We start from the raw sequence: 22,509 nt of genomic DNA on the forward strand, positions 1-22,509 counted from the left end.
CCGCGGCAGGGGGCGGAGACCCGGGAGTGCGGACGTCCTCACCTGGCGGCGGGGCGGGCGCGCAGCGGACTCCGCCGGAGAGGGAGCGGCGCGCTGCGAAGTCGGGCCGCAGGTGCGGGCGGCAGGCCGGGCCGCGCTCCGCCGCGGGGGACGTGTCTTGGCTGGGAAAGGTGCAATTGTGAGCAGCTATTCCTGGTATGTCAGGCGGGCCGGGCGGCCGCGAGCCCTGGGGGCGCCGCTTGCCGGGGCCTCGGCAGAGGGAAGGCGGCCAGGCGGCCGGAGGCGGGAAGGATGCGGACAGGATGCGGGCGCGGGGGCGCATCTCCTCCGGGCGGGGCCGCGGTCCGGCGGGCGGCGCGGGAGCGGGTGCGTGGCCCGGGCCACGGCCTCCTGGCGGACGGTGGCATCCTCTGGGCCAGACTGTGCGACCACAAAGGCCCCTGCGGCCGGGAGCCCCCGGGCGCGGCGGGGGGTAGGGTGGGGAGGACGGAAGCGGCGGCGGGGCGGCCGGGGGTGGGCGGCTGGGGTGCGCGGGGGCGGGGCATTCCGGGAGGGCGGCGGCCGCGCAGCCACTGTTTAAGTCCAAACAGTCCTCGGGACTGGTGCCGCGCGCCGCCTCTGGTAGCCCTCTCCGCCTCCCGCGCTCCGCCTGGGTCTCCGCGGCGTTTTCAGGAGTTTAGAGAAAGCCCCGGCTTTCAGTTCTCGTGGGTTCGAAACTTTATCGAACTGCAGGGCGCAACAAAGGGTCAGAGAGCCCGGGCGTCTTGCAGCCGGAGCGAGGCCGGAGCAGCGGGCCGGACGCGCGCGGCACTCCCGCCTTTCTGCGCACCCACTATGTCTCTCTCTCCCCCTCTCCCCCTAGTTCTGGAAGTGATGGAGGAGGCGGAGGCCGACTGCGCCCTAGCGTTCGCCGAGGCCCAGAGATGGGTGGAGGTGAGTGCCTTTACTTCTCTTCTTTCCGCACGAGTTGGCGGCCTCGCGGCCGCTCCCGCCACTCTGCGTTCAGCCGCCTCCCGGACCTTAGCTGGCGCAGCGCCTCAGGCTGGTTCGCTCAGTGGTTTGGGGGACTTTGCAAGTTCTGCGCCTCCTATGATTTAACGTCCAGCGAAGCTTAGCCCTGCCCTCCCCCGCGACGGTCTCGCTGGCTTCCCCGGAGCTCCTCTGCCAGGACAGAGTCGAGAGCTTGGCCCAGCGGGTTTGGGGACCGCGCATCTCTGTGGACCAGCCCACGTCCGCGCCAGGACGCCTGGGACGCCCCTGCTGGGCAGAGACGGCCCAGGGTCCTCGGGAGCGTTTTTTTGGGGTGGCTAGAAGTGGAAATGCCTGAAACATAGCTGCCTGGGTAGCGTATTGTGTGTTGTGTGGGAGGGCGGATGGAGGAGGTTAGACACCTGTGGCGCACCTGGAGAGATGCTTTCTCCGAGGCAGCTTCCGGAGCCCAGGGTGTGTGAGTCAAGGCGCGTACGTTTTCCAAAGTCGGCATTGACAAAACTAAGATATCCTGAAATCACGCACTCAAGGGTTGTTAGTTTCCCAGCTGTGCCTCAGGGAGGAGATCTTCCATTCCCCTCTTTGCCGTTAAAAAAGGAGATGGTCTCTTGGAAGTTCCTTGATCAACGCATTAGGGTTACGTTTGTCTGTAGAAAGTTAACACCAGGACTTCTAGCCGTTTTATTATTGGATGAAAAAGATGACTTTTATAATGATGCTAAAGAAGTCTTCCGAGCAGATGTGAATCAGGAACCCAAAGTATTGCCTTTACCAGCCTTGCAGCCATTTAAGGGTTATTGATGCCACGTGCTGGTCTACTCAACGTATTTAAAAATTCAAATTAGGATTAAAGGTTATTCCCTGGAAAAACAATATATTCAAGAATCCCAAAGCAAACAGTACTTTAAAACAATTCATTTATCCTTAAAGAAATAAATTATATATGTGGAAAAAAAGATAAACTTTAAATGTTATGTTTTTCACGCTAAAGGAAAGTGAATGTATCGTTACCCACTAGACAGTGGCGGGAGGTGGAGATGGGGGGCGTCTAAGAAATTAGCTTTGCCATCTTTTTGTACTGAAACTTGAGCTGGTTTGAAGGTGACTTAGAACGGTGTGAGGGGAGGACATGGGGAGGTTGGGAGAAGAATAAACACTGTATTCTGAATTGAAATGAGAGTGGAAAAATTCCAGCAATGTAGTTAAGAGAAATAACTTCCCCCATTCATAAACCTTGAAAAGTCAAGGCTTCCAAAGGTAATTTTCCATTAGAAGTATGTGTACTGCATAATTTTAGAACTCAAACTTGCCCTTCTGTGTTTGAATGTTGAGATGGAGAGAGGGAGAAGGGAAGAAACATGGGGGTACTTTTTTGGCCATACAGGGCTCCCGTGTGGAGTTTGTATCTTCAAGTTCTGTATTTGCTTCAGGGAATCTGTGAATATGGATGATTTCACATCCTTTCCTTTTTCAGTATACAGATGTTTGAAATCTAAACATTTGTGTGTGTGTGATAGCTTGCTTATAATTGGAGACTTCTGTGAGAAATTTGTATCTAATAAACTCTGGGGAGGTGTGTTGTGATAAAAGGTACCCCATGTGCACGGTAAATGTGCTCATCTTCCTGCCACCATCCCACTCCACCCTTTAAAAGTGTGTGTCAGCAATGATTTGGCAACTCTGTAAAATGCTTTGTTCATCATTAGCAGAAAACCAAATCTTTCTAAAGGCTTTGCCATATAATTTTAATATGGTTAACTCTTATGAAATTAAAATTAAGTGACTTTTTTCCCCTAGTGCCACAAGGAGCGAGGCAGTACCTTCATTGAAGATATGTGAATAATTTACATATTCACATATACTTTTGGTATACTTGGGACATTGAAGTGACAGCCTTGTGGTCACTGTTAGGTTTGTGTTATTTCTCCAGCTAGTGTCCAAATTTATCTGTCTCCTTAGCTTTGCCGTTATAACCAGAGCACATATTTAAAATATTGCTCTGGCCAACAGAAGCAGAGTGAATGAGTGTCTCATTCCACAACCACTTAACCCTGAGAACCCCTAATTTGAGGATAAAATATTGATTCCAAAGTGTATTTATAAACTATTTTGGAAAGCAAGGAAGATTATAGTGTAAATCTTTCTCCTGCTTACTAATAGTCCTGCCTCCACTTTTCCATTTCTGTCATACTTTCTTCTACATACATTGAAGCATAAGTGGTTCATTCATATATATATATTTTTATATATACACAGTACACATATATAAACATATACATATTATTATATTATGTGAATTATATCATTCTTATATATGTATTTATATATATACATATAACACAAATAAATACATTAATATATACTATAATATACATATTATGTGTATTGTATGTAATATGCATATAATATAACCTGCTACCTTTATTCTCAGCTGCAGCTTTGACCAACCCAAGGTCAGAAAACTCCGATAACCTTGTAAATCTTTGAAAGATGACCAGAGTCCATGGCAGTATGTCTTTGCCATTTCCATTCTCCATCAGCGATTTTAAATAACTAATGTATTATTCCCACAACCAAAGTTAAAGTCTTAAATTTGTTTTGTTTTGGGCGGAGGAGAAAGGGTAAGGTGAGGGCTAGTGCTTGTTATTCTGCCAATTATTGTCATTTCATGACTCTTTTTGTTTATTTCAAATTGTTTCTTCGATATTTAAAAGTGTATATATACTCCTGGTTAGTTTCATATTTGAAATCAAAACAGGTGTAGGAACATAACCTTTTAAGGTAATTCAACATCATGATATTGGATTATTATCTGGTTGGAAATGTGGTTTGGAATATTAATAATGTATTGAGCTAGTTTATGATTAAACACGGGTTGAAAGCCAAATAATGTAATGGTTTGAAGGCAGAGGCAGAGGGGAAGCTTGATTCTAGCAAGGTCATGGAGTGGGAGAGGAAGTGGTAGAAAATGCAGCCTGGACCCTCTAATTTTAGTCCTTTTCTTCAGCACCTTTTAATTTTCTGTACCTAATAGTTGCCTCTGTCCCTCTGTTTATGGAGCATTTAAAAACCTGTGATAAACAGACAAAATACCAATGAAATTGAAAACTGAGTGTATTGCTCATTGCATCGGGTGGGTCACCCATTCCAGTCTGTGACTTAATGTTCCTATCTAGGTTGAGGTTTAAACACAGTAGTAATTTTTATGACTGGTGCGGATCAGGCTAACTTAATTCAACACCCTCCTGCTCACCTGCCCGTCCTGTTATCTCTGTGTTCGAAGTTTTCAGTATCACTGTCACCCTGTAGAAGGACCAAAGGGATGCCAACTTGAGCTCATTGCCATGCCTGGCACCAGAATATGAATCCTTCCCCAGTTACTTCCAACTGGTCTGTTTCTCCACCTGCCCCGTTTTTGTCCTTTGGGAGTTGTGTGCTGGTCATCACTTTTGTTTGCCTTTAGTGCTAAATTTTTAAAGAATCGCACTCTGTGGGTCCCCCATTGATATTTACAAAATTCGCCTAAGTGGATTCCCTCTTTCTCTGTAAACTGCATCCCTTCTACTGGTGGTTTCCAACCTGTGGTCTGGTGTGAAAGGGTTTGCTGGGTGCACTTGAATCCTCAGCGCACACCAGTGTTGTCTGTAGACTAAATGCAGGTCTCACGATTTGCACTGTTGCTTTTCAGATGGATGTAGAGCGACGTAAACATGCATTTGAAAATGTTACTGAATTCATAGAAGCATTTCTGGTAATTATATATAATTTCAATTAACAGATATTAAGCTTGAAAAGACTCTGATGGTAAAACTTGGTTTAAAATTTTAACTGTTAGAAAGCAATTCTTACACTAGCTGTTGCAATGAAAATTAGTTTTTCAGAATATAAACCTGATTTTGTTTTTTGTTTTCTGAGGAGCCATGAAAAGATTTTAAAAGTCCGCATTTACATTAAGCTGTGAAGTGTAGCATTCACAGCCCTTTTACAATCTGGTCTCCGTCTGTATATCTATCTTTATTTTTTTGCTCATTTTCTCCATTACTATTTGCATAGTTGCCAGATAGCATAGACATTAAAAGCACAGATTTGTACAGATATCCCCAGAACTTATTTATCTTATAACTAGAAGTTTGTACCTTTTGACCACCTTCATCCAGTTCATGATGACTGCAGTTAACACTGCTGTACAGTATATTTGAAAGTTACTAAGAGAGTAAATCTTAAAAGTTCTCATCCCGAGGAAAAAAGTTTTTTGTAACTATATGAGGAGATGGGTGTTGACTGAGCTTAACTGTGGTAATCATCTCACAATATATGTCAGATTGTTAGGTGGTACACCTTTAACTCATACCAAGCTGTGTGCCAATTACATCTCAATAAAGCTGGAAAAAAAAACACCAAAACACCGTTTTGGAATCAAATCATTGTTCAAGTCCTGGCTCAGCTTCTTAAATGCTGTGGGCCTCAGCCAGTGTTCTTCCTTGAGCCTCCAGGGGTGCTTACACCAGTTGGATGAGATGCTGACTGGAAAGGAATTAGCGCTCACTAATCCTTGCTTGTGTTTCCCCGCCCCACACAGGGTGCTGTTTTCTCACCTCCAGGCTGTTGTGTGTGGAATGCCTGTTGTTCCTTGTTTACCTGATACGTGTTGCTTCTCTGCATTCTTCCATGCTTGGGCTCTACAGTCAAGCTCTATGTGAAGCCTTTTCTCGGCCACCAAGCCTCCACCCCACCCATTCCTTCCTTCTCACCATTGCTTGTATGGATTTTTCTTTTTTGCTGTCTGTGGTATAATTACAAACATTCTTCCGTATTAGACTAGGCGCTAACTGAGGGCAGGAACGATAGCTTGTCTTTTGCTTGAGGATTTGGCACAGTGCCAGGTAAACACTTGTTGAGTGAATGTACAATCCTAAGGCTGGAGCTTTAACGACACCTAAGGACCAGGACTCTTTCCTTCTCCCAGTGGGAATGTGCATCAGGGTCCAAAGCTGAGCTTGTTGCTTTGGCAGTTGGTTGGTTGGGACCAGCTACAAGATACGCCTTCATCTGGGTGCCAGTGTGTACTTACCTATTTACTCAGTATTTCCTCTTCTGCCCCAACCCTGATCCTGAGTGATGTCACTCTACTCCTGCCTTTTAGTTACTGGTTTCCCTCATGGGGACTTACATTCAGTCGTTCTGTTATCCAGAAAATGCCTGTGAAGTGCCTACTCTGTACCAGGCACTTGCTGGGCTTACTGATTCAACTGCCACTTCTTTAGTATCTTTCTAGGACCTCCAGACAGAGTGCACCCCATGAGGAACAGACATGCAAACAGGCCCTGCAGCACCATCAGATAATTGCTGTGATGGAATTTTGCCCCGTGTGTAGTGATGGCATTTGGGAGGCAGCCTGAGCTCACAGAGGAGGCAGCACTTGAGTCGAGGCTGGAGTGGGGCTAAGACCTTTGCCCCCTGAACTAGAGCATTGTGACTTTGTAATTTGTTGAGAGATCTTGAGGTTGCATACAGCACAACTTTCAGGAGTTGCTTGGAGTGGTTTATTTATATTTTTACTTTTCACATGAAAAAAAATTTGTTTATTTAATTTTGGCTGCGTTGGGTCCTCGTTGCTGCGCGTGGGCTTTCTCTAGTTGTGGCAAGCAGGGGCTACTCTTCGTTGCGGTGGGCGGGCTTCTCATTGAGGTGGCTTCTCTTGTTGCGGAGCATGGGCTCTAGGTGCGCGGGCTTCAGTAGCTGTGGCTCGCGGGCTCTGGAGTGCAGGCTTATTTTTACTTTTTACATGAAAAAAAATTTGTTTATTTATTTTTGGCTGCGTTGGGTCCTCGTTGCTGCGCGTGGGCTTTCTCTAGTTGTGGCAAGCAGGGGCTACTCTTCGTTGCGGTGCGCGGGCTTTGCGGTGGGCGGGCTTCTCATTGAGGTGGCTTCTCTTGTTGCGGAGCATGGGCTCTAGGTGCGCGGGCTTCAGTAGCTGTGGCTCGCGGGCTCTGGAGTGCAGGCTCAGTAGCTGTGGCGATTGGGCTTCGTTGCTCCGCGGCATGCGGGATCTTCCCAGACCAGGGCTCGAACTCGTGTCACCTGCACTAGCAGGCAGATTCTTAACCGCTGCGCCACCAGGGAAGCCCCAGAGTAGTTTATTTTTGTTCAGGTAATCTTTGCATGCAGTGAAATGCATAGATTTTAAGTGTAGAGTTGCAGGATATACCTTTTTGTCAAATGTATAGGCCCATGTACCCAGCACCCCAATCAAGTTATTGAATATTTTTACCACTCAAGAACGTTTCCTGCCAGAAGGGCACATCTGTCTTCACCTCTCCACTCTTCAGATTTCTAGCATCATAGATTTCTCAGGGCAGTTGTGAGCAGCCAAGGAAGTGTCTTGATGTCAGTTGGTTTCTTTTTTCTTTATGCAGCATCTTACTATTTCTTAAACACATCCTCTTTATTTAGCAAATAAGAAAGGATCCTAGGACAGGAGGGGTGGCGAGAGATGAGGGCGTTCACAGAATTCTCTTGGGAAGGAACTGATTCACACAAAGAGGAACCAGGGCAGAGATGCTGTTAGAATAGCTTGATTCCAGGAAGGGTAAACAGATATGACAAGGGATTTCCTGAGGAAGTGGGAGGATTCTAGCAGTGTCAGTCATTCTGGATCCTTCCAATGTACTGGTACACTGAAAGCTAGAAGTGGACCTCTTTTTTTTTTTTTTTTTTTTTTTTTTTTGTGGTATGCGGGCCTCCCTCTGTTGCGGCCCCTCCCGCTGCGGAGCACAGGCTCCGGACGCGCAGGCTCAGCGGCCATGGCTCACGGGCCCAGCCGCTCCGCGGCACGCGGGATCCTCCCGGACCGGGGCGCGAACCCGGCCCCCCTGCATCGGCAGGCGGACGCGCAACCACTGCGCCACCAGGGAAGCCCCCAGGACCTCTTCTTAAAGTGGGGGAAAATACTAGGAACTGGTACCTTTAATAAAAGAGTGTTCTTGAGCTGGCTAGAGAAATGAACTCCCGGGGCCAAAGGAAATGAATGATTTTTTGGTTCTTGATGCACATCATCGAGTCACTCTGTGAAAGCTTTGTGCTAATTTGCAGCCATGAGCAGAGGCTGCTCTCATTATTCTGGCCGGAACTAGAAATTGTCATTTGCATTTTCCCTCTAAATAAATGGATGAAAGATGTACATTCTACTTTTTCTTACGTCACTAATGAAGTTAAACATTTGTCTAACCGATGACTCATTGGGTTTTCTCCAGTGAGGAAGGGTGAAGCTGAAACAGGGAGGGTTCTACCTCTTCTAAATGAGGTCCCAAAAGGCTCAGAGGGCCCCTGGCCTGGTAAGGTAAGTCTCTAAGGTCATAGGCCAGGGTCAGGCCATTGAGGAAGCGTCCCCTGAGTTGTCTCACTTTGCTTTTGGGTTGTTTGGAGATAGGCCCTTTGAGTTCTGAACACAATCATGAGATAAAGAATGGAACAGTTGGCTGTTTTGAGGAGTTCTTAAAGCTTCTCCGAGGCTGAGAGAGGAGTAACTTCCCCGGCGTGTGGAAGGAAGTGTGCGATCCGTTCAACCCGTTGGGCTCTTGGCCTTCTCTGCGGTGCTCCAGGGCGCTCTCTGGACGCCTAGAGGGCTTTGGGTGGTCAGGGATTTCTCCTGAGACTAACTGGCTCCTTTTTTCTCCTCCTTCCTTTCAAAATCACTTCTCAACATAACAGCGTTTGAGTTTTAGAAAAGCACTGGTTTTGAGAAGGTTAGTTAAGAAAAACCAAGCAACATCAGCACGTTTACCCGACTCTTTTAGTTCGGAGAAATAGATTGTAGGTGAACTCTTTCATCAATTACATCTATTATCTGCAGATTGAATTATCCATATTCCTGTGCCCTACAGTCCCTGACAGACAGTTCTCAGGTTCTTGTTGAACAAATGAAAGTTTTGTGTCCAGTCAAAAGGTTGGCTGATTTAATTGATGTCTGTAGATCTCCTTAAATCTGTTAACCGTCAAAAATGTATCTGAGCCCGAGGAAATGATAAACTATGTGTTGTACCCATTTTTACTCTTTCCAAAGGTAATTGTCGGGTATGTTTCTTTCTTTCTTTTTTTTTTTTTTTTTTTTTTGCGGTACGCGGGCCTCTCACTGCTGTGGCCTCTCCCGTTGCGGAGCACAGGCTCCGGACGCGCAGGCTCAGCGGCCGTGGCTCACGGGCCCGGCCGCTCCGCGGCACGTGGGATCTTCCCGGACCGGGGCACGAACCCGTGTCCCCTGCATCGGCAGGCGGATTCTCAACCACTGCACCACCAGGGAAGCCCTTGTATGTTTCTTTAAAAACACTTTTGATGTCCTCAAAGCTCTTAATAAGGATGATACCTGTCATATATGCACAGCTTTGAAAACAGGTTTAGCACACTCACTCTGCCACGTACAGATGAATCGCCTCACGGCCCCATAAACAGCCTTTTCAAAGACTGTAAAATCCTCCCTGACAGGCTTCTCAAAGCCTGGTTCTAATTCCCGGGTACAGGATGCTCAGTTTGGTGCTTACGTGTGTTTAGATGATAGTGCGCAGCCCCAGACATCACATCTGTCTTTAAGTACCTGGGGGATTGTCTTAAGGAGAGAGGATAGAAAAGTCTTCCGTGGGCTTAGAGGGTAGAACTGGTAATAACTGATTGAGCGCAGTGAGACTTTTGACTCAAGTATTTTAAAGACCCTTCTATGAATAAAGAGCTGTCCTACACCAGAATGGACTGACTTGAATGGTGGGTTACCTCCTAGTGAAGGTTTGACAAGAGTAGGTAAGTAACTGACAGTTAAAGCAACTAGTATTTATTTTTTTTAACTGTGTGGAACACATGTGGCTAGAGCATCATACCCACATGCTCTTATAATGAAGGACTCTTATTACCCAAATGTGTGTGTGTGTGTGTGTGTGTGTGTGTGTGTGTGTGTGTGTTTCCAGATGAGGAAAAAGAAGGGTGAGAGGTAAAATAATTTGCTCAAGAAAACACTAGAACTAGTAAGTGGTGGTTGGGGATTTGAACCCAAGCAATCTGACTCTTAATCAGCATATGCCGTTGTTCAAGAGGGACACCGGTCGGTAAATCGTGGTGAAGGATTTATAAATCGGGAAGAGAATGGGCTGTCAGTCTTCATTCCATCTAACGCCGTAAGATTAGCTGCTTTCCGTTTATGACAAGTCCTCCACACACAACAGGTTCTGTCTTGTGATGTTAGTGCCTGGAAAGCTCACGAACAAATATTATGTAAGCTACAGCACTGCTAACAGACACTCTTGAGTAATTGCAGACTTTAGGTTTGTATGTTCTGGTGTATCTAAGTGCTCCATAAACCCTTGAAAGTGTTACAAAAGGGAAACATGGTTATATGATGACGCTGAGTTGGAGATAAATTATATCTAACTAGTTTCTTCTCTAAACAATTTATAAAATTCCCAATTTTTTCTCTTATACTACCTGATTTTAAGTAGTACATGGTATACCAAAATTGTACAGTCTGTTACTGTATAGTGCTTCAAAATATATGTCATATTTTTGATGAGGATACTTTCTAGTTAGTGTTTTAGACTTGTAAGGACTGAAGCCAAGATCATGATCAAAGATTTTGCATTCTTGACTAGATTTAAATTTGACTTAGGTGTCTGAGCTGGGAAGGAAATACCTGATTTATTTTATTATATCACCATTTCATAATATTCAAAGGAAGGGTGGTTGTTACCAACCTTGTTACAAGCTTTGATTCTGGAATGCTTTCTCATTAGAGTTTGGGGTCTCTCATTCTACCTGAGGAAGGAGAAAATAAGCATTTTACCTTTACTTCTTGAGTGGTATCTAATCAGTTTGGAATTTTACCCTATTGCCTGAAAACACATCGTCCATATATCAGTAGCGTCAGACATAGTTGGCCACACCTTCCTTCTTGAAACATTTTCTTCAATTGCCCTCTGGGTTTTTCTCCCATTTAACTTGATATTTCGGATTTTCCTTTGCTGAATCCTAATTATTTGGGTAAATTAATTAGAGTGCCCTGGGGTTCATTCATCTTTCCATGTTGTCTCTTCTTTGTCTACAACCTCTCCCTTGCGGGTGTTATCAGATCCATAGCTTTGTACACCTTCTGTGTGCTGATAGCTTCCACATTTATATTCCTGACCCTGACATTGTCTCTAACACCCCCCCGCATATATGTATGTGTATACACACACACAGTCTCAAGATTTCCAATTGTAGGTCAAATAAGCGCGTCACACTTTGTTCAAAACAAAATTCTCAGTTCCTCTCCCTCCCTACCACCCACCTACTCATCCCCTCAATGTTTCGCATTTTAGTAAATGGCACCACCGTTCACCCACTTGCTCAGGTTCCCAACTTCGAAGTCACTGTTGCCTCCTATTTTTATCACACCCCACATCCAGTCTGTCAAGAAATCCAAGTGGCTATATCTCCAGATACACCCAGAATCTGACCACCTCTTGCCATGTCCATCATCACCTCCCTGCTTCCAAAGTAATAGCCAGGTTCCTCTTAAAAAAAGTGAACCAGAGATTGTACATTCAACTCTTGCCCTCTCTTCCCTCCACAACGGCTACCATTACCTTGAGAATAAAATCTGAGTTTTTAACCCATGGTCTCCAGGTCCCCACATGACCTATTCCCTGTTTGCCTATCTCCTCTCTGCTCCCACTCTCCCATCTTGCTTGCCATGCTCCAGTCATCCTGGCTTCCTGCTATTCCTTACACGTGCAAAGAAGGTTTTTATTTTAGGGCATTTGCATCGCTGTTCCTTCTGCGTGAAAGCATTTCCTTCACCTATTCAGATCTCAGCTTAAATGATACCTCCTCCTCCCTGTCTCCCTTTCTATAAAATAATCAGCCCTGTGACCCCATACTCTTATATTTCATAGCACTTATCATCACTTGCTGTTGTATGATATATTTTTTGGTGTGGCTGTTACTCCCACAAGAATGAGTGTTTTTATGTGTTTTCAAGCCTTGAATAGTGCCAGGTATTTAGTAGGCACTCAATAAATGGATAAATAAATGGATGAACAAATGTCTTTTAATTTTTTACAGTTGATGTCTTTCTCACTCTGATATGACTGACTTTCAGGCTGTGCTTCTCTCAATAAGACAAGTTGGTTTTGTTATATTAGGGTTTTGTTGGTTTTGTTTTTCTTGTTCAAGTTCAGTTCTGGATTGAGCAAGTTCAAAGCATGTTTTTAAAAAACAAGTTTAAACCATGTAAAATTGACTTTGCTCAACCAATTGTAAAGATGCCCAAAGGTAAGCAAGTATCATAAGGTAAGAAACATCCTAGAAAATTTGAAGATGAGCCTCCTTAGCTGAATATCCTGCACTGGGGACAATGCATCATCATGAAACTCTGGGTTTTAGTCATGAAGAAGATCTTACAACTCCCTGACTGGTGTCCTCCAGCTTGAGCGTGGACCATCCCCAGGAGTTAACTGGAGACAGAGCAGAAGAAAACAGCTTTACCTTGTTCAAAAACAAAAGAAAATAATTAAAAGTTTGAGAACAAAAACACTTCTTTCTGTCCCATCTCAGACCTCTGAGTCTACTTCACGCTTTCCCAGTGGAAAATTTCTTTACAGATGAGAAAAGAGTGACTCAGAGAAGTAGAGTTTCTTTCTCTGCACTGCTGATACTGTTAGAACAAGTGTTTGAAGTTATATTTTTCTATCAGAAGAACTCAAGCTCTCAACCATTTCCTTCACCTTCCTCTGTTCCTCTTCCTCTTTTATGACTGTACCTGCTGTTTTGGCACGTACACGCTCTGTTGTACCGTTCCGTATGTCTGCCTCCGTCTCTCTTTTTTTCTTATTTCACAGTTAAAAAGCATAAGAAAGTGCTTAGACTTAATATAAATGTGATGTAAATTCACACTAAGATGTAAGTAGATACTGTTGAATAACCTCCTGCCGTTGAGATGAGACGGGCCTAGAGACAGCATGTGTGTGTGCGTGTGTGTGTATTGAGGAAGGGGAGGGTTGGGCACTGGCTTCGGTGGTTCTTCCTGGGGCTCGTCCTGGCAGGGAAGAGACAGTCCCAGGGCAGCATGGGGATAAGTGTGAACGTGTTGGAGAGCATATCTCTGGGGAGATGGGGGAAGCATTTGGAAGCTCTTAGAGTAGGTCCTTCTGGAGCTGGACCAGAAAGACGATGGAACACAGTGTGCAGGGCAGTTGAGTTGGGTAGCTGGCATGAGCAAGGGCCTCTTGGATTGTTCTGTTGGCAGGACAGAGAAGCTCATAGGCTACTTAGCGTGGAAGGTGCTTATTTGAAGGTAGTGAGAATTGCAAGCCCAAATTGTGGATAAAGAAGCTAATTTTTTTTTCCTGTGAATGTCATGTCAGGTGATGTTGGAACCCATGGGACAGGATGGGACAGTGGAGGGGAAAGACCATATCACCTAGAAGATCAAGGTGCCTGCCTTGGGAGTCACTGTCTTTTGTTAAGAGGAAAGGAAGAGGAAAGAGAGGTTGTGGTCCAAATGCAAGGCAGAAAACTAGGAGGGTGTTAGGGCCCCTAAGGGAAGTGTTGTTTCCATGAAAGGTAGAAAGGAAGAGGATTGTCAGCAGTGTTCAGGACTAAAAGAAGTGATCAAGGGAAAAGAAAATGGAAAAGGGCCATTGAATTTGGCAAGAGACGTCTCTCACTTGTTGAAAATAGAGCTTTGGCTTGTTAATGTGAGAGCCAAATGAAGCCTCAGGAAATCCTTCTGGGAAGTCTCAGTATAGGCGTGCGAGTGCCCGGAGAGAAGAGGTAGGGAGAGCTATTCAAGAAATCTAGATTCTCTTTACTTGTGTTAACAAATCCACTCCTTACCCCCAGCTTACATATACTAAAGGTTCAAACCCTTCATACTTACGGGAAGTACACTCTAGGACAACAGGTCCGAAGGCGTCATTGTGGTCTCTACATGAAGTACTAAAGTTGAAGCATACTGTTCTCTTTTAGAAATCCGTGCCCTTCACATGCTGAAGATCATCTGGAAGCCATTTTAATCTCCTGAATTTATTTCCTGTTTCCTTAGCAGGGAAAATGTCTCTTTTGTCCTCAGGGTGTTTAGCTGATAATAACTTGGTGAAGTTACTTTGTTTAGGGTATTTAGAATAAGTATATCTTTTTTTTTAACATCTTTATTGGAGTATAATTGCTTTACAATGGTGTGTTAGTTGCTGCTGTATAACAAAGTGAATCAGCTAAACGTATACATATATCCCCATATCCCCTCCCTCTTGCATCTCCCTCCCACCCTCCCTATCCCACCCCTCTAGGTGGTCACAAAGCACCGAGCTGATCTCCGTGTGCAATGCGGCTGCTTCCCACTAGCTATCTATTTTACATTTGGTAGTAAATGTAAAATAGATATTTGGTAGTTATTTTGGTAGATATTTGGTAGATATTTTACATTTGATAGTGTATATATATCCATGCCACTCTCTCACTTCGTCCCAGCTTACCCTTCCCCGTCCCCGTGTCCTCAAGTCCATTCTCTACATCTGCGTCTTTTATTCCTGTCCTGCCCCTAGGTTCATCAGAACTTTTTTTTTTTTTTTTCATCAGAACTTTTTTTAAAAAAATTTTTTAGATTCCATAAATATGTGTTAGCATACGGTATTTGTTTCTCTCTTTCTGACTTACTTCACTCTGTGTGGCAGTCTCTAGGTCCATCCACCTCACTGCAAATAACTCTATTTCGTTTCTTTTTATGGCTGAGTAATATTCCATTGTATATATGTGCCACATCTTCTTTATCCATAGAATAAATATAAATAGTTTTGATTTAGTGACTCTAAGAAGCTTAAGGTCATATTAACCAGAAAACAGATGGTAATAAAAGAAATAAAACTTTTAAAACTTTTAAATATAGATGCACATCGTTGCCATGAAGGTGTACATTTTTGGCCTGTTGGGTCTGTTTCTTTGTTCACCGTGGTATAGTGGCGCAAGTGGCAGGGTTTGAGGTAGTACTGTATAGGCATAGCTCGTACATGGCAGGTTCCAGAGTAAAAGGTGTGACATGGACAAGACACGTAGCATCCCTAGGCCTAAATTCTCACTACTGTAAAGTGAGGGTTGCAAGGTGGTGATAAGGTTAAAAAAAAAAAAAGAAATTTGGGAGATGTGTAGGTTACTCAACAAAGTGTCCATGTTAGTAGTATTATTCTACTTGCATCTGTATACAGTCAGAAAACAGATGATTAATTGAGGACTTTTTTGGTCTTCCCTAGAATGGCTAATTTTTATGGACGTGTGTGTACGTGAGCGCACGTGTGCCTGTGTGTGTGTGAATCTCACAAGGCACTTAGATAGCTTGCTGTGTATTCTAACCTCTGGTTTTCAAATATGGGTCTTTATTAAGTTCTCCTATATTGTTCTTAAGCTGCGATAAAAATCCTTTCATTTATAAGGACTTGAAGTCAGAATGAACAAATGCCTTACGAGTAATGAATTCTGTTTCTTTTTTTTGTTGTTTTTACTTTTTTTTTTTTGGCTGTGCTGCACAGCCTGCGGGATCTCAGTTCCCCACCTAGGGACTGAACCCCGGTGGGTTTGGCAGTGAAAGTACAGAGTCCCAACCACTGGACCACAGAGAATTCCCTGAATTCTGTTTCTTGATGATACTTCTGTCATCATCATCTCTTTAGGGACCCTCAAGTTCATTTTAGCACTTCTTTGTTATTGATTCTTTCCTGTCAGTGGACCTACAGTATAAATCTAAGGCTGGTCGACCTGCCTGAGACCTTTTAAGTTGAAGGAAGAGAATTCCATATTTATTGCACTGTTGAAAACACTGCCATATATTCTGTCCTCACTGCTGCTTTCCGTTCAGCTACTAGTTTCGGATCAGAGAGGAGGGTATGTAGATTACGTGCATTAAGATTCTTTCTCACATAAATTGTTTTTTTCAAGTCTCTCTGCATTACCGTTATTTCAGTTAATTTCTTTGTTCTTCATGCGTCTTTTTTATCCTTTAAGTTACTTCTCATATTTTGTGTGTGTCTTTGAGTCATCTCATTAATTTCGCTTTTCTGCTGTATTCCATTTGGAAGAGGCAATGGGAAGATCTTTCCAGTAAAGACACTTTTTGATGTCATCCTAAAAATGACCCTAATGAGCTATTTTAAAAAAGAGACGCTTTTACCGTTTCCATGAAGAAAGGAAATGCATTTTTAGGTGTTTTATTCAAAGGATAACATTATACAACTGCTTGTTTTTAAGCCAATTTGCAAACATATTTAGACTTGGAAAATGCTTGTAAGTCCTGAAAGGTATCACTTGCCAAATAGCTGATCCTTTTGAAATTTGGCCTTACTTCTGGGAAAAAAATGTGGTTGACAGCCACACTGCAATTTACAGTAATCCTTTTTGTGGAGGAAATGAATCTTCTTGGCTTGATAAACTCCAGATGAGTTTCTGGCTCCTTGATTATTACCAAGTCATTTAAAATTAAGGTTTCATTTTTCAGTTTAGGTACAGCCACCCGTCTCTGTGCTTGTAATGGCCAATGTGATGTTAAAATCCTTTGCACAACTGAAGCATTTTGGGGAAAAATTACATTTGGGTGGGTCATTTTGGGGCACAAGCTTATGATGTGCCTTAAGGAGATCAAGTTGAAGACCCATAGGAAGTTCTGCTGGTGTCATAAAGGAGAATTTTCTTGGAAGCCCACATAAATGTTTCTACTTAACTTTTCCTCAGTCACCCTTTTCTGCAAAATAGTCTGAAAAATGTAGCTGGACACGTAACTGGTCCCAACAATACGTTAGTTTCATTACTAAGGAAGAAGAGGTTGACAATGAAATCTCTGCCATACTTACTTTCTTTCTTTCTTTTTTTTTTCTGCGATACGCGGGCCTCTCAGTGTTGCGGCCTCTCCCGTTGCGGAGCACAGGCTCCGGACGCGCAAGCTCAGCGGCCATGGCTCACGGGCCCAGCCGCTCCGCGGCATGTGGGATCCTCCCAGACCGGGGCGCGAACCTGGTTCCCCTGCATCGGCAGGCGGACTCTCAACCACTGCGCCACCAGGGAAGCCCCTTATTTTCTGATTGTTCCTTTTTTTGTAGCATTTTGCTTTATTATGATTGCAATCTAGTGTCTTAGCTCTTTGAAGGTATTATAATTTTTTTTCCCCCTAACTCCCTGCGTTGTCTGTGTCTTCCAAGCTCCTTTTCTGTTTTTTCCCTTTTGGCTTTGGTCTCTTTTAAATTGGAAGTTTCTGTTAAACCTCTGATGATCATTGTCTAACTGCTCTCTAGATTTTCTGTCAATTTCTGTATATGGAGCCATGTTCCTCACTACCCTCCCTACCCAGAGGACCCCGTTGCCTCTAGACTCTGATTCTTTTCTGGAGGAACTTGCCTGCTTTGGTTCTGCACTATGCCTTTGCATGTCCTGAAGTTGGAATTTCCTCCATTCTGTTTGGTTGGTTACCACTCCTCCATCTACTTTCCACGTCCAAATGTTTGCTCACAGTTTTCTTCTACTGTTGTCTCTTTGAATTCCCTTTGTCTTTGTGGATTAATGCCTTAAATTTCTGTGCTGTCATTTTGGTGAGGTTTTGGGAGGCAATGGAAAGAAATGTATAGCCAGTTCATTGTGTTCAAGCAGAAGTCCAGTGTGTGTGTGTGTGTGTATGTGTGTGTGTGTGTGTGTGTGTGTGTGTCTACAATAGAATAAAAGAGTAGAAAAACATGGGTTGACTGATGGTTATAATTATTGCCTAGGTGAATTTCATACTAGTAAAATAAATGCCACCTTATATACATTTTTAAAGAATCCTATCTTATTGTAAAATTAAATTGAGGGGGCTTGTATAAATCTTAAATACATACACCATAATAAGGCAAAATTTAAATCACAAATAAAGGGATAGTGAATGCAGGACAAGCAGAAAATGAACATAAGAAAGATAAACTAAAGCCACAGATGCGTTGCAGTTTCTGCTATGTTTTCTAATACCTGTGCTAGTAATAGGTCATAAACTTCATCTTTGTAGCAGTCAGTTCAGAGACAGAATCTTGACCCCATCCGTGCCTTTCACAGCCTGGCTTTTATGCACACTCTTTCACTCACCTCTAAAAAAAACTTGACCCTTCAAGGGAAAAAAAGGAGGTTGACATGAGTATCTAGGTTCTAGTCACTTCAAATAACTGCATCGTACAAAGAAGAGAACGGAAGATCAGAGAGCCTGAAGAGCAAGCCATACCTCCAATCCTGGCTTCGGTCCTGCTGAGCTGTCTGCGACATCAGAGTTGCTTCCAGTGACACCCCTTCTGTGAATGTTTCCCTAAATGAGAACGGCACTTCACTTGTTATAATTAGTTGTTTGTCTTTGCTACAAGCTTCTTCCTCTTTTTTTTTTTTTACCAAAGATTTAATATTTATTTTATTTGTTCCCAGTTTTATTGAGATATAATTAACATATAACTTTGTATTACTTTAAAGAGCACAACACAATGATTTGATATAAGTATATTTTATGAAATGATCAACACAGTAAGTTTAGTTAACATCCATCACCTTACATAGGTACAGATATTTTTTCTTGTGAGGAGAACTTTGAGATCTACTGTCTTAGCAACTTTCAAATATACAAAACAGTATTGTTAATTGTAGTCACCATGCTGTACACTATGCTGCAAGCTTCTTGAGAGGAGTTGCCAAACCACCTAGGGCCAAGTACAGTACCTGGACCCTTAATGATGGCTCAGTAGAATTTTCCTGAAAGAAAAAAGTGTTGAATAAATTTCGTGCTTTGCACATAATACTGGTACTATAAATCCTTACTGAATGAGACCTGCGACTTGGTGACTTAGACATGTAACCTCTGGAGGAAAGAAATGCTGGGGCAGAGAAGGAAAGCTATCAGTACAACTGGAAACAGTGTGTAATGGTGCTGGTATTTTGTGGTTAAAGGGAGTGTACTCCAAGTCTCTGGTGACAGAGCCCAATAAATAGTTTTCTGTTACTCTAGTGAATTTAGACCTGTAATTCTGGCATCATTAGTCAATAAATAATTCACAGCGTGACCTTAGGATTATTAGAGATGTTTATATAATACTCAAACATAAACTTAGGTTAGATTTTACTAATCACATAATGCACAGTGATCTTAAAGTTAGCAAATAAATAATTTAAATTCATTTTGTACTTTTCTTTGCAACCATGGTGGGTCTCTCTATGTGAATGTAATAGAATCATAAGACAACACAGGATCTTGGGTTTTTTTTTTTCCATATGAAAAATACCCCTTTCTCATTTTTATCATTAATACACTATCCTCTACCCTTTCCCCAAAGAAGAAGTTTGGAATGTATATCAGGATCCTAGCAGGAAACAGACCACAACTCACATGATTCAGATGAAGAGTTTTTAAAGAAGGCAAGGTCTTACAAATGTGTAGAAAGAGGTAAGGGAGCCAATAAGAAACAAATCTGGGGCCATTGAGGAGGGCAGGCAGGTTTGAGTTTTAGTTGTGAAGTTTCTTGAGAGACAGTGGGAAGGAACAGGGGAAAAAAATACTCTGAACCTTCTGTTATTCTTTGTCACCTTCATCTGACACATCTCGTTGAACAAATCCAGTCAGAGGCCAATTGGCTCAATAACCAAGATGATGCAGTCCTCAGGGGGACAGGAGGGGGGTGTAATCAGATCTGGCGGTGGCGGGGGGGGGGAGCTAGAGAATAGATTGGGGTGGAGGTGAGAGCAAACAAACTAACCAGCATAGATTTCACCCATTCCCATCTCTTTCTTTTTGTGTAGCCCAATTTTAGGTCTGGACTGAGAATTTTCCTTGTAGGACTTTGTTCTTAAGAGTCCTCGTTGAACATTATTATACATTCCAGTCTCATTCCTCAGGATCTTGGTCTATCGTTTCTTCTTTTTTCATCTCAAGATCTCTGATACATGCTTAGATATACTTATTTCTCAAATATTTTCCTTGGGTCCTATTTTGGGTAAAAAAGTTTCTGAAGCTTTGCATATCTGGAAATGTCTTTCTGTTACCTCATGGATGAATGATTCTTGTCTGGCTAGAGTTTTAGATTGCAGGCTTCCACAGGCCTCTCATTTCTAATGTGGTCGGGGAGAAGTTTTTGTAGCTAGTTCTTCTTATCTGGAAGCTTGTTATATTTTTTCGTGTAATATTTTCATCAGAAAATATCAGATTTTATTCAACTCAGTGAAATTTTATTCCATTCGTTTAATTATCGCACCCATCTTTATTCACCTCCTTTTGTTGGTATTTAGGTCTCCAACGTCTCTCCCAGAAGTCTACTCATGATCTCTCTTTGTAATTTTGCTCTGTGGCTGACATTTCTTTGAGGCCTCTGATCTTGGTAGTGCTGGTGTTTCAATTCAGCCGCTAATTTTTTTAGTTCATGGATTATACATTTTTTAGGTTACAGAAAGGATGGTTATTGTTTTTTGGTATTGACTTGAATTTCCTGAAGTGCTCGTTTTTTGCTCAGGTTGTCATCTGAGCCCGGCAGTAGCTCTGTTTCATTAGGAGTTGGGAAGATTTTTCTTGTTTATTCTTCCTTTGGCTGCTGGGCCCCTGTAGATATGTAGTTATTTTGCCTTGTCTCCTCATTGCAGTTCAGGTCCAGCTTCTGGGCTTCCTTGTATGATGGAGGCTTGGTGGTTTCTGCCCACGTGGTGGGCAGTGAATCTGTTGATGGGTCCTCGGTCTGTCTATCTTGAGACACCAGCAAGAAACTTCTGTGCTCTTATGTGTTTTTATGCTCTTCTACCCTTGTCTGGTGGGGATACATCCCTACCTGCTCTCATCCTAGGGCCTGTGGAAATTGACCGTGTTCCCTTAGGGATTCAGGTGTGTCTGTGGGTCACTTCTCCCTGGGAGCCACTCTGGTCAGAGCTTTACCCTGGGGCTCTTCCACTGTTGGTCCCCCAATTCTCTCATGCTGAGGGGGAGACAGTCCTGCAACAACTCCTTGTTTACTTGTTGGGGGCCCGGTATCTTGCCTGGAACTGTGGGTCCAGGGGAAATGTATGGCTTAGATTTGAAGTTAGGAGAGGGGAAAAAGGCTGTACATATTTAATATGCTACCACCTCCACTATATTTAAAAATCTCTTAGGCTTTCTATAGATACATTATTAATATTTATCATGTTTTTGACCATCTATTCAGCAATTCACAGTGGTTATTCACCTTTGCAGTATGTTTAAAAGTTTAACTTCAGAGTTTTTTAGTGCATAAAGATGTTTTTGCATTTCAAAATCTGGACTGTAACGTTTTCTCTTAAATTATGACTTTGGAGTAAATGCAGGCAGATTTTGTATAACTAACTGGTTGTCATAGTTATGGTTTCAGAGATGCCATGTTTAGCCTGTGGTTAGTAGACTTTAGAACGTTTGTAGTCAGTGGAGAGAAATCCTAGACAACAATTTTCATTTGGATGTAAAATGTGTGGCTCTTGGAAAGGTTACATCAATTCTGTTGGCTATGAAAAAGCTTAGTTCAGGTCTGGCACACTGGCAGCCTTTCTAAGGACTGCCCTGTGAAGAAGATTAGACTTTAGGACCCTTCTTTCCCTTCCCTTCTTGAGGGAGATTTGATATGATTGTTTCAAATAACTGTTCTGTCACCTTTTGTGAGAAAAGCACACTCGTCCTCTGATGATTTCAAATAGTATTGGTAGTCAGGTATAATTTTACATTTTAAAAAAAAGTAAAATTAATATCCAATTCATAGGAGCTCATCACTGGGGATAGAAATTATTACTAAAGTTTTTGTCACCCACAAGTAACCTTGTTTATTAAGTGCCATTTAAAAATAAACGTTAGCTTCAGTTTTGTCTTAAATTTTTCATGGTCATTATATTTTGTTCCTTTAGTACATTTTTCTGTCCTATTTTGAACCATTGAAGAATGGGCCTATTTTAGGGAGGGACTGATTAAAAATTCATTTCTTCTTGCACTTTATTTTGGCATTTCATAAGATTCCAGGAATATATCCATTCTCTTTAGATTTTCAAATTGTAGTTGATAGTTTGTAATAGTCTTATAAAAAACTTTATGTATTCACTGAAAAAATGTTTATCGAACACTTACTGTGTTCCACGTGATATAATTAATGGGACACAGCGACAAACAAGTAGGTATAAGTCCCTAGCCTCGTGGGGCTTACTTACATTTTGGTGGGGGAGATAAAAAATAAACGAGCTGACGTTGTATTAAAGTTTTGCTTATTGCTCCATTTTAGTCTGCTTTTTGCTCATTGTAGTTTATCCTTTCTAAAAAGAAAATTTTAAATCCCACCACGCTATCCAGAGGTATGTGTATCTTGTTGATCGTTTCCAAGAACCAATTTTGATTTTATTTACTTCTATTTTTGGTATGCATGCAGGGGATGGGATTCCTGTTTCATTGTTTCTGCCCTTCTCTTTTTTTTTTTTTTTTTTTGTGGTATGCGGGCCTCTCACCGTTGTGGCCTCTCCTGTTGCGGAGCACAGGCTCCG

At 42.8% G+C, this 22,509-nt stretch overlaps 1 protein-coding gene across 9 annotated transcripts in view; it reads left to right on the forward strand.

Moving 5' to 3' along the window:
• The first annotated feature begins 589 nt into the window (after positions 1 to 589).
• LMO7 (LIM domain 7) overlaps positions 590 to 22,509 on the forward strand; it is a 201,322-nt gene continuing 179,402 nt past the window's right edge. For 3 of the 9 annotated variants that reach the window (XM_028497824.2, XM_055089677.1, XM_055089681.1), the window contains exon 1: positions 590 to 933. In XM_028497824.2, coding sequence (XP_028353625.1) covers positions 835 to 933 — 99 coding nt within the window. In that variant the 5' untranslated portion in view covers positions 590 to 834. The remainder of the gene's footprint in view (positions 934 to 22,509) is intronic. The other 6 variants (XM_055089679.1, XM_055089680.1, XM_024123189.3 and 3 more) reach the window with 4 other exon arrangements.

The sequence above is a fragment of the Physeter macrocephalus genome, chromosome 13 (assembly GCF_002837175.3).
Source record: "Physeter macrocephalus isolate SW-GA chromosome 13, ASM283717v5, whole genome shotgun sequence".
NCBI lineage: Eukaryota > Metazoa > Chordata > Mammalia > Artiodactyla > Physeteridae > Physeter > Physeter macrocephalus.